Source organism: Denticeps clupeoides, chromosome 17 (genome assembly GCF_900700375.1).
Source record: "Denticeps clupeoides chromosome 17, fDenClu1.1, whole genome shotgun sequence".
Classification (NCBI taxonomy): domain Eukaryota; kingdom Metazoa; phylum Chordata; class Actinopteri; order Clupeiformes; family Denticipitidae; genus Denticeps; species Denticeps clupeoides.
The window spans coordinates 9,788,129-9,801,140 of NC_041723.1; the positions used below are offsets into that span (position 1 = coordinate 9,788,129).

General features: G+C 42.5%; 1 protein-coding gene across 2 annotated transcripts in view; it reads left to right on the forward strand.

The window, feature by feature from the left end:
• cdh13 (cadherin 13, H-cadherin (heart)) overlaps nt 1-3,078 on the forward strand; it is a 299,980-nt gene extending 296,902 nt beyond the window's left edge. For both annotated transcript variants that reach the window (XM_028958803.1, XM_028958804.1), the window contains one exon: nt 1,935-3,078. In XM_028958803.1, the coding sequence (XP_028814636.1) occupies nt 1,935-1,942 (8 nt within the window). In that variant the 3' untranslated portion in view covers nt 1,943-3,078. The remainder of the gene's footprint in view (nt 1-1,934) is intronic.
• The last annotated feature ends 9,934 nt before the right edge of the window (nt 3,079-13,012 follow it).

Sequence of the window (13,012 nt, forward strand, 5' to 3'; positions counted from 1 at the left end):
AGTAGATACAGGACAACTTTAATTAGACAACTGCTCATCTGAGCCTGTGATTTTGTATCTGGGTGTACATTTCTGTGCTTCTGGGAATTAAGCTGTGGGAGGTATTTTTTATTTTACTATTATTACTATTTTCCAGAGATATTTATTAAATTCACTGCCACTGATCTCAAATTAAAAATCAATAAAGAATGTGCTTCAGCTCATCCATTTTTAAACAGCTATACAGGGGGAAAAAATACATTAAAAATGTCATAAATCTCACTAATCCCCTAAATCTCTGAAGTCCAAGGGAAAAAATACACACTTTAATATAATGAATATGGCCACTCAGATGCTACTGTGCGCCGCTGAGAGAAAGCTCTCACTGCCGGCTGGCAACTGCTAGTGCCGTGAAGACTCTTGTACCAATATCAAAAATGCATTTCAGCTTTGCACATATGCAGTTTACATCTCTGTCATACATCTGACAAATACCTTTATTCTGAGGAGGGTTTTTTGTTAACCAGTTATATGTCCACACACACACAGGATAACAAAAAATACTGGCATAACATTATCAAACTAAAAGATGAAATAACAAATAATTACCTCAATACAAGGGTGTATAGATCTGACTTCTGACCAGCAGAATCTCCCAGTGGGAGATGAGCACATAAGCACATAATATTCTGCTGTTGAATTTACAGATAACTGTTGTGACTATAAAGACATTCTCATCAACAAAAAAAAAAGCGGAGTTGTATAATGGAAAATAATTGAATCTCCAGTTTGGCTGTTGCTAAGCGGTGTAATTCATTCAGCTGTCAGGCGGTGGCTGATGCTTCTTGCTTTGCTTTGCACCTGATGAAACAGGGTAAATAAGGCAGACTTAGATGTGGTCAGAGTACAGATTCAGCCAATAAAGTCGAGTCAAGCAGCTTGATTTGTTATCCCCACTATAAACAGAGTGCACCAACAGACAAAATGACTTGCCGGTGGGGCTAAATAATGTAGACCAAAACATTTAGTTCAGGCATAGCCCTGACTGGAGCATGTAGTATCTCTGTGCAAAAAGGAATCTTATTAACAATATCTCCATTTGTTGCAATCACTTTTGTATGCATATACAGTATGCATATACAGTAACAAAGTGCTGTTATTAAGGGTATTTTACAGTACAGTGATACTGTGCAGTAGTGCAGGCTGTTTAAACAAGTCTATGTGTGTGTCTGTGGGGTCATAGGGTAAAATACAGAGTTGATGTGATGGAAGCAGATAAATGGTTAAGGTTAGAGGTTCTCTATCTCAGCCCCCCCAAAAAAAACTCATTATCTCTGAATATGGCCTGATTCTTTTATTAATCACTATTATACAGAAATGCATGAATTTATTTAACCTTTTTCTGGAGTAACCTTTAACATGAAAGCCGAAACATCTTTTATCTATTTCCAATCTATGGAAATGACAGTGGCGCTCATTAGATGCTGGTGATCAGGACCCTTTAAATGTAAGACTGTGTGCCACATGCCCTGTTGTGCACTATTGTTGAAGTGTTCCACTGTGCGCTACTTGTTTCTGTTCCTCCGTTTTTTTGTGTGTGTTTTAAAACCTCACTTTATTTTCAACATGTTGAGCGTTAGCGCCTCATGCCTCCTTCTCCAATGTGGAATGAAACAACTTTGCAGAGTTCTGGAAACTACCAAATATATAGTTAATGATTGCTTACCACTATTTACCCTAATGTTAAGCTATTGCTCTGTTATTTTTGACAAATTTACACTGTAATAATAATAATAATAATAATAATGTGCTCGCGAAGTTTGTTATAGAAGCTGAATGTTCGACTAGCACCACTGCTGGTGATCTGTGCTCCACTTCAGTTGACTCTTGTCTTGTTTCCTCTCCCTCTTTCTCTCCTTTTCTCTGTCACTTCCTATCTCATCTCTTCCTCTCAGGCTTGTAAATTCTGCTGAACCTGTCTGTAGTCCTCTCGCAACTGAAGAAAACACGACGACACACTCCCTCATGCAATCAAGACTGGAGAGAGGAGGAGGAGGAGATAATGAAGAAGAAATGCTCTAGCCAACAGTAAATGAAAATAAATAAATAAATAAATAAAACTCCAGCCTTTAGTAGCCTCACTCCTGCTCACTCTCGTGCTCCCTCTCCTCCATTCGCTCTGTCTCATCCCCTCTTCTGTTCAACTCTCTCAGCCTTTTTCCCATTCCTCCCGTCTTCCCCACCGCTCGTCCAACCCCTCTGTGCAGTGGGACTCTCATGGACTACTCCACCCGACTGGACTCTCACACACAGCAAGGATTCACTGAGTGGGGAAAAGCAATTGGACTTTTCAGTGTATTTCTTTTCTTGTCACAGACTACTGTATTTGAGCTTGTTTACTAATGTAAAGGAGAGGATAAAAGCCTGTTTCGTCTGCAGTGGTTGTGGTCTTTTAGGACAAGGTGGTAGCCATAAGCCTTCAACTTTGAAGTTTCTGGAGTCTATATATTTTTTTCCCCCCATTTGTTTTTCTTTTCTTTTTTATTGCATTAGTTGTAATGGAGTGGATTATGATATATCTTTATAGTAATGATGTGAAACTTAATTAAAAAAAGTACACTATATATATATTTACTTTGTATCACTGTAAAAAAAAAAATATATGAATTAAATTATGTAATTGCAGACTATTCGATTGCCCACCCTACCCCCACCCCCCTCCCCCATGCAAAAATTAGCCCAGAAAAAGAAAGAGAAACGTGTACCTTTTTGCGGATTTAGGAACTATTTCTGATGCTGGTGATGTGTTTTCCATGTGTGGATTTATTTTGATCTCGGGTCTTATTTGTGTTCTTCTGTAGCCCCCAAACATCTGCCCTCCAGCCACACAGAAAGAATGGAGCAGGCTGTTGGCAGGGTGGCTCCTCCTATTTTTTTATTTTATTTTGTATTCTTTTTTTCTGCTTGTAAAATCACGTTTTTGGGGGTTCTGTGTGTTAGCCCCCAAGGGTCATGACAAAAGCAAAGGAAACGGTGACGTTATGAATGAGTTATGTCTGTCTTTTGCACTAATTTAATAAAGCCGTTACTGTACTTCGACCACTTGCAGCAGTTTTACTCACCTGACAAGCAGAACCGTAAAGTGTATTTTGGAAAAAGTGTCTGTCACTACAGTCGTAAATGGGCCGCATTTAGATGAAACTAATGTTACATACACAAATGATTTGGTCATTTAGAAATTCTCTTATTTTCCATGGGAAAAAAGACACCTAAATATGATAAGAAACAGGGTCACAGCATATAGCGACTTGGCCTGACAACTCCAAAGTTGTTCTAATCCATTACGGGCGGCGTTTGCATTCTCTCCTTGTGATGGTGCTGGTTTCCTGCCACTGCCCAACGTGTCCCTGTGTCCCTGTGTCCCTGATGAGGAATAAGCGGTGATGGATAGTGGTTGAGAAACTTGACAATCCACATTTGCTGATGAGCTTTCAGCAAATTTCCCTCTGATCTTATCTTATATTAGCTAGTCTGAAGAAGGCCAGTTTTATTGATTGATTAATCAGTGAAGATTTCAATTTGTTTTCAGTTTTTTAATAATTAATTTAACTTTTAAATGGATAGACTTACATTAGTGAACACACCAATCTTTTAGAACTAAACATTATTATTTGCTGATAATGGGAATCTCTATGTTTATGCAGATAATAAGTGATGGTGCCTTTGAACCCGTGCACAATTTCTAGACAGGAATATTTACTAATCTGATGCAATTAGACAAAATAATAGTTTTCTATCAAAAGGGACACCCAATAATCACCCAAAACTTTTGAACGGTATTGTTTTTGTGGGGAATGATTGTGCTGTGCATCATAATGCACACAGCGTACAGGAAGCTGATTCATGCATATGCTGTGGAATAGTGTCTGACTGTGGTTAAAAACGTGTCCTTACATGCTCATTTTGCCTGGTCCCTGCTCCATTTCAGTCCTCTCATTATTTCAATGAGTAGAACCCGAGGAACCTGAGGAATTAATGTACCCAGTGGCCAAATGATGAGCTTTCCCCTCGTCCCTCTACCCTCAAAACGGGAGCGGGAGATGAAATATAGATTGCTTTTTCTTAGCATAGGAAATATTTAACAGCTAATTCAGTACAAAAGCGCAGCTATGTAATATCCTGAGCTCTTTCAGCCGCCCGACCTGGCAGAGGAGCCACACTCGCACTGCCCTGCTACCACAACCGCTGCTAAATCAATAAATAATATTATTCACTCATTAGGGCTCTGATCAGGGAATATGATTGGCACTTGTGCCTTGTGATTGGATGCTGATTCCCCAGTCGGAGCTCAGATGGCAGCATGCAATGTTAATGCAGACCCAGGGACCAAGGCTAGAGCAAGGAGACATGGAAACTTTTTACCGGGGCTGCGGACACGGCACATCTCCTCACGTTTTTTTTTTTTGCGACTCGCCCACTAGATCGTGGAGGTTTTAGTTCCTGGGGATGATTGCCGCTGTGTATTTCCTGTCTGTTCTGAAGTGAAGTGATATGCTTTTCTTTTTTCTTAGCACTGCAGCGTTTGTTAAGCCTGGGGCTGTGTTGCTCTTGCCATTAAGTCTGTGTGTGTTATATTTTGTAAGTGTGTAACGTGTGTGTGTGTGTCTGTCTCAGGCACAGACACAGAGACAGAGGCCTTCAGACAATTTGACACTCTGCCCACATCTGTCTTGCTTGACTGGGGACAGCTAAATAAAAGCCATTTCATTTCTGGGTGTAAAAAATGAACTGACAAAAGAGTCACATGTAGGTTTTCTTCACCTTTCTATCTGTTTTTCCTGCATTTTCCCCTGGTCCTCTCCTTCGACAGATGACTGGAGAAAGGGGTACTTCATTTTTAGATCATATTCTGTTTTAGAGCATGCTCGGTGTGTAAGGTTTTGTAGTTATATATTACCGAAGAAGGCCTCATATAATGTTGTCATGGAGTCCTACAGGTATGAAGCATATTTGTCTTCTCAGTTAGAACTGAGGTCAGATTAAATGCTGCATTAAGTCATTATTGTATTTTTAGGGTTAAAAGTAGTAATAGTGATCATGGAATTAGTTCAGGAGAAGATCTTGATTTTAGTGCTGGGTCTGAATGTGTGTTTCATTGTGCAAGCATGTCTTTGATATGATTGGTATGTCTGAAAGATTATGTTTACGTGAAATGTATGTGTGTGTGTAGTAAAACATATAGACAGGTGTGTGTGTGTGTGTGTGTGTGTGTGTGTCATTGGGTGTAATAAGATTGAAGTGTGTGTGTGTGTGTGTGTGTGTGTGTGTGTGTGTGTGTGTGTGTGTGTGTCATTGGGTGTAATAAGATTGAAGTGTGTGTGTGTGTGTGTGTGTGTGTGTGTGAGAGAGAGAGAAAGTGAAATAAAGTGAGAAATAGACAGGTGAGTGCCCTGGGGACAGACACTCTCTCTGTCAGGAAGGGGAACAGAGCTGTCAGACGTCTAATTGTTCCCACAGAGCTCCTGATTGGAAAAAAGAAAAAGGCAAATAGGCAACCACTTCAATTTATCAACTGACAAAAAAAACTGTGCCCGACCAGTGTGTGTATGTGTGTGTGCATGTGTGTGTGTGTGTGTGTGTGTGTGTCACAGAGAGTAAAAAAGGTGAAAAACAAAAGACTTTTACGTTTTTATTCTTTATACAGTGAGACAGTTGGGTCAGGTTGCTCTGTTTGATGATTGTCTTTTTGATATCCCTCACTGATACGACACTCCGGCCCCTGTTCAGCCTGTATCTGCGGCCATGCTGCAGGCTGGTGGGACGTGGGGGAAGACGGCCACCCTGGTGCACTGAACTCTGGGCTCTGTTTTATCATTACAAATGAGCTTCTGTGTAAAGAAAAGTCCAGCTGCTCTTACCTCAAAAGAATAGACTGCTGCTCACTTGTACGTCTTTCCAAGAGGCAGCGTGGCAAGACAGAACAATGATTCAACAACACCACACACACACACACAGATACACACATCCACGTACACCCATGCACACGTTCCTCATGCCACTACACATTCTTATTCAAACGTTTACATTGCCTCTTGCTGTATTGTACGCCTTTTCACCTCTCTCGTGAACACACAAACACAAGCATTTGTTGTGCTTCCACGGTGGCTGTAATAGATGATGGGGGACAATCTCTCTCTCTCTCTCTCTCTCTGTATTAACTCATGAATTATTGAACCCGGCCAGATCACCTGGGTGATCTCATTATCGCAGTACCGGCAAGGAGAAGGTGGTTGTCCGAAGCCGCCATTCCAATCAGCAAGCCAACCAGAAGGCGTCTTCCGCTTCTCCCGGGCAATTACAGCCCCCGACATGGCAATTATGAGTATGTGCTGGAGCACCAGAACCTCTGTCTCTGGTGTTCCTGGTTTTCCTTCCTAGTGTCAAAACTGCCCAAGGCTCATGCTGTCATGATTGCACTCTTAATACCATCATCAGACACGCAGTCTGTGTCTGTGTTTGTGTGAACGGACTTGTTCGCAGGCCGGTTATGGAGTACAGGCTGTACTCCATACCCGGCCGTGGCGCTTCGCCCTCTCTCCACACTACGGCGGCGCAGCTCATCAGTCCGTCCGCTGCAATCAGCTCATCAGTGCTCGTCGGGAGATGATTAAAGCCACCGCGGCTGATGGAGACCTCATGAAGGCTTAATTACCTGTCCCGACACATTGCTGGCCGCGTGCGTGGAGTAATGAGCGAGAGTGGAGTCAGCCTTCTGCGCCCCGCCGCGCAATGGTCAATCACACACTACCCGACTGTGACAGAGTACGGAAACAGGCGTCTTTTGCTGTGGAGTTTTTAACTTGAACTACTCTTTAGAAGAGAGTCTTTCGCTTTACATTTGTTCTCAAAGTGCATTTCCCTCTGGCTCCCTCTTGTGGTACTACATTGAGGTATTTATTATTAATATCCTAATTAAGCATTTTGTTAACTTTTACAAATCATGACATTTGGTAGACACTCTTATCCACTAGGCTACAACCACTGAATATCCTCATTTGACTGCAGCATTTGCAATGAATGTCAATAATAAATAATTATAAGGAATCAAATTGCCTATTGTTTGACTTAGTTAAATGTACATTGCAGAACTGCACAAATGTTTCAGTGAAAATGGTAACTGTTATTTGTACATTAACGTCCACATTTTGGCACAAAATAATTACGTAAACATTATAGTGTGTACACATAAAAGTGTTTGAGTAGACCATAGACCATAATTTGCTGTCACATCAAGTATGGCTTCTGGATGTCCAGAAAGAGCTTTTTCTCCCATTGTTCTCTGTACTCTATGTCCATAGGAGAGATTAACAGATATCCAAAAACATGATGTCCACTGCAGATGTCTGATATGTGAAATATGTGAATCCCCTCTTTAATTCAAGCACTTGTGAATGTGACTGTTACTGAACGTGCCTAATGTAGCACCAGCCAGAATTTTATGACATATAGAGAAAAGCTACATTGGACTTATCCACTCAGAAAGCAGCCTCAAGACAGCAGAGTTTTGCTGGTCACTCAGGATAATGAGCTTTTTTTCCCCTCTGATCATGGATTGTAATGTGATGTACTTCATACAATCTTCCATACAGTCAAATGATTGTGTTTCTGTGTTCTTTTTTCCCAGAAAGCTAACCTTAGTGCGAAAGTACATGTTACAATGTGGGATGCATACTTAGCCACACACTTTCCATTTCACCCCTCAGCTCCATCTGAAGTGGGTGTGCATTTGGCCCCTCTGAAATGTCATAAGGAATTATGGGAAACTGCATGAATCTGCAGAAGCCTGTTTCCTGCACAATGTCAGAGAGGCGTCTGCAGCGAGTTCCCTGGGACGCATTAATATGAAAGAATGCCCTGTGAGCATCACTTGAGTCGGCCATTGCAATTCCACGCAGAGGACACCCCCTCTTATGCAGATTCATGGCAGGTCTGGGCAAGGCTCTGAGTGAACATTTGCGCTGAAATTAGCCACATTAGTATGTCCGAGGAGCTCCGGAGGATTCATTTAAACCTGCTGCAGGCGGCACTATATCACACACACCGATACATACTGACCTAATGCTGGCCATTAACAAGCCCTTTATGTGTTTTAGATTGAAAATTGAAAAATCCCTTTATTGATCCCTTCCTCATTCTTCCCCATATTTCATCTAAAATGCAGTGCTGACCCTCTAGGTTTCTGGAAGTGGCAGATGATGTCCTTTCCCATGATGCCGCTGAGCCAGAACCGTGCCGTGCACTGCTGCCATGGTTTGCAGCTTTGTGCCTGTACGTTTATGCTGCACTGCTGCGAATTTAAGAGGACCTTTGTGTCCATAATCCCCATAGCAACAGCATGTAGACACCAAAACCCTGACGTGTAATAGCTTTGCTTGTTGGTTAACGCTCACAGAGACTAATAGAATTATTAGAAGTAGAAACTGATTTTTTTTAATAAAAGGTATAGACAAAATCTTAACTGTCCATATACAGTTGTTTAGGGGTATAAGGGGTATTAACATTGGCACTGTTAAATGGACTAGCTTTCCTCTGTATATAGGAAGTCTGGCAATAAACATTTCCTGTTGCATGAGTGGTGCTCCTGACCAAACTGGTATTCTACCAATTTCAGAAATATGAGAGAGAAACAATCGGTATAATGGATCAATGTGAGTATCACACTTCAGCTGAAGAGATATTTCCTCCATATCTTCATACTTGGTCGATCACCATACAGGCTCAACTTATTTATCTATGCATTATGGTAAAGGCAGACACACCTGTTGGGTTTTGGAGGCGTTCTCAGAATAGAAAGTGTGTCATTGCACCTTTAAGTGTAGACTGGTTGGTACCTTGGACCGTTCCTTTAAAGCAGGTTATGTGTACCTTAAGGCTACACACAGTAAAAGTGCCCAATGGCCCTGAAAGGGCACATGTCGTACCTTGATGTTTAATAATTAGCCCTAGAGGGTGCATGATATGTAGATTGTACCTTGGGGAACAAAGATAGACTCCAGTCATGCCCAGACCTAAGCAGGGGAAGCCAATGTATTATGCACACATTTTTGTATAGAAGTATAGGTAGTATAGGTGGTGGCCTAGTGGAATGTGATTGGTAGGTCATAGGTTTGAATCCATCAACCTCCAAGGTGCCACTGAGGTCCCCTTGAGCAAGGTACCATCCCCACACTGCTCGCCGCGCTCCTTTCATAGCTGGCCACTGCTCACTAAGGGTGATGGAGAAAGGCCACCATGCAGAGGACAAATTTCTTTGTGAACAGTGAGTGCTGTGTATCACATATGACAAATATAATCTATTTTGAAAATCAATTTTCAGCTTGATTGGGGAACATTAAGAGGATCAGGGTTTATTGTGAAAAGTCACCTGGTTTTGGTTGCACACGGCCCTGGAAAAAGCTACGCTTATGAGGCAACCAGCTCAATGAGGTGCCACACAGGACGTGGTTACTGTGTATTTTGCCGAGAGGAGACAGCAGCCTTCAAATCCCACTGTGCACTAAACTCATAACTCCACCAGCCGAGTTTTCGGCACAGTCAGAGACCATCAGAATGGGGCAGGAGCACATCAGAGCCCCTCTGAGTTTAAATATTAATACCCCCCTGCTTTTACTCCAGCATTCTCTCACCTTCCTCGCTCTTTCTCATCAAACGAGCAAGGCCGAGAAACCTGATCACCTGCTGGGTCCTGCCACCAAGCTCGTCTTGAGACACAGGCTGTAATTGCATCTCCGTTACGCACGAAATTCTGTTATCCAGAACCACCGCTGGAGTGCATACTGATAAGGGCTGGGATTCATGCCGTGAGGCGAGCGGGAAGTGTAGGGAACATGGGCAGGGAACGGTGGATCATGTAGGATAGGTGGAATGCAGGGGGGCGATTAAGAGGATCGCGTGGATGTGAGGAGGGGGCTGATAATGTTACAGCCGTTTCAGAGAGGAGGGATATCGTCTGCACTGTCAGAGCCTGTTCCTGTCTGTCCGTTAATGATGGATCATCAGTATGGCAGCTGAAGAGGCTCTGGTTGTAGGCCGCAGAGTTCAGTAGAGGAAAGCTGGGATTTTGCAAATGGTGTCTGTGAATGGCCTCCGATAGGACTTTCAGATGTTTATTCCCTGTGAGACTCCGGGTCTGGGGTACAGACTGGAGTTCCATGTGCGTCACCTGTGTATGCATGTTTAAAGCTGCCCTGTTTTTGCCTGTTCTCCGTCGGGTTGTGCCCAGGAACATATTTAATGCCCAGGAACATATTTAAGATACCGACTTAATACTTACCCCAGTGTCCTTGGAACATGTTACGATAAAATAACGTACAGTTTAAAAATGCTCTGGCATTGTTATTAAGTGACTCGGAGCCAAATTTTAGGCAATCACAGCATTGTGTTATAAAGGCTGAAAATGAATAAAAATGCATGGAACCATGGGAAAGAGAAATACAGGCAGGACGTGTGCAGTAGACGTGCAGTGCAGGGTCAGTACTAGTCAATCGGCGCCCCCATAAACATTGCACTATTCTTGTACGTTTTTCCAATGAATCACGTCTGATGACAGACGGCAGTGGTGATGATGTCAACCAGAATGAAGACACTTGTGGAAGCGACACTCATAATTATAGCAAGTCCCAGGAAGAGCTTCAGGCTGCTGGTGGGCTCTACGTTCCGTTAATGTGCACGCTGGGGTGGAAGCCAGCATTTAGGCTTTCTCCGGTGGCGCTTAGGCGACGCGCGCAGAGAATGCCGGTTCACGCTCTAATATTCCCACTTTATCCTGCTGTTTGCATGTTCATCCCAGCCAAATGTGGAGGGGAGATTTGCATTTGTTATTGACTTGTTGAGAAAGCATTGTGGTGCGAGAGGAGTAGCACAAATACTTTGCACCAGCACAAATCCAGCTCTGCGCATCCCAAACACAAGGATTGTTCTCAGGAGTGTATTTCTGCAGGAAGAGGTGGTAAGACACCAGAGACACTGTGTTTTCAGATGCAAGATCCACACCAACCTTTCAGCAGCTTCATCTGCCTGTCCATCTCAGCATGAGCAGTCACACGAAATTTAGCCGAGAAAATGACAACATCAAAACGTTGCAAAGAACTGCATTCAAGCAACCATGAAGGAGAGATGCTGTAACCAATGGATTGCCAGCACTAGTGAAATCAAATGGCATCTAAAATTACCTCAGCAATGAATGTCACATGCACAAGATAAAAAGTAAATGGTCTTCATGCAGTGAACCGCTCACCAATGCAACTGAAGGAACTATATGAAGAGTCTCATAATCTTTAATACTTCAAATGAGATTAATAACATTTTTAATTTTTATTAATCTCTGTTTAATTAAAAACAGAGATTAATAATGAGTGCAATAACAATGTAATAGTAAATGCTATTTGAAGTACGTAATTGTCTATATTCATGAAGTTAAATTGTTGTGTCAGTCAATGAAATGTCATGGCAATATAATACATAGACAGTCTGGTCAACAAAACCTATAATGTTGATTTTTTTCTTTGTACATAACCAGTCCAAATATAATAATAATGATTTATGGAAATACTTTACTTGTTCATTTGAAATAGATAGCTATCTATATTTGTATAGACAGCTTCCCTTTCATTATTCTGTAAATATATTTTATGCAGATATGCAATGGGTGTCTGGCTCTGGGGGGAAGCAGGGAGGTTAGGGGTTAAAATGATTGGAGAAATTAGATTTCAAAACAGTGACCTGTAGTGGGTCCAGAAATTAAGAAGTCCACATACATCTCTGTCCTGATCTTCATCATCCCTCTTCCGCTTTCTCCATCCTTTCATTTCTTTCACTCAACAGTGGCAGATGGTTCACAGCATGTGTCCATGAAAGCAGCCCTCAAAGAGCTTTATGAAGCATTGAGGTCGTTTCTCAGGTTGTATTGAGTTATGGTTTTGGCTTTGGTGTCTGTTGTTCAGTGTTTCAGGGTCCTTCAGCTGATTCAGAAGCCATAGAGGCTTCGGACCCGAGTCAAGGCAGAAGGAGGCTGGAAAAATCAGTAGCACCCAGACCATGGGGGCTCTGAGCTGGAGAACCCAGGTTGAAGCCATAGCAGCTGTATCTGAAGGAACTGCTGTTTCTATGCCTCTTACAGAGCTCATTTATGAATTTTGTGTGATTTATGGTTTTTTTGTGATCACACTGCTGAACCAGTGGCGCATGTCTGTCATTATACCCAGATGTGCTACCAGGTTCCTGAGGGTACGTGGACACGTAGCAGGCTCTGTGATGAAGTGGCAAATAAAGGCTCTAGTTTCTCTCTAGAGACGGAAGGGAAGTGACGTGAGGATCCATTAAAAATGCATCTCTCATCACATTATTCCCCACAGCGTAGTGGTGGGGGGAAGAAAAATGACTGAATTAGTTGTTTGTTGGTTATTCATGGGCTGCGTATGGCATTCGGTCCCACTGGCGATAGATCAAACGCAATCAGGAAATTAAATTTCTTCCGTACTTCCTTCATGAACGGAGAGGAAAAACTACAAGATTACATCCTTCCTGAAAAAGCGGAGTCTCCCCTCTGTGAAGGAACGTGCGGCAGTCCTGGAGGTGTAAGCTCTTTTGTATTCTAATAAGCTGTTTTTGCTCGACAGGCTTGTCTTTTTTCATGACTATTATTTTATTATTTTCCACCTCAAACAAGTGTCGCACGCGAGGATTACATTAAAACATTGCCTTTGTTTCCTCTCCTATTTGCTGTTCCACCGTAATGGTATTTCTGAAGTGTGTAATGTAAATCTCCCCTTCCTCCTCCTCCTCCTCCTCCTCCTCCTCCACCACCTCTCCAAATTTACTGTGCTGCTGGAGTGTGTGTGTGTGTGTGTGTGTGTGTGTGTGGAGGTGTGTAAGCCCGTAAGGCATAGGTGCTCTTTATAAATAATAAAAAAATGTGCCTCTGCTGTCACAACGCTCGGCGTAAGAGAGCCGCTGCGACGGCAGCAGACAGTAG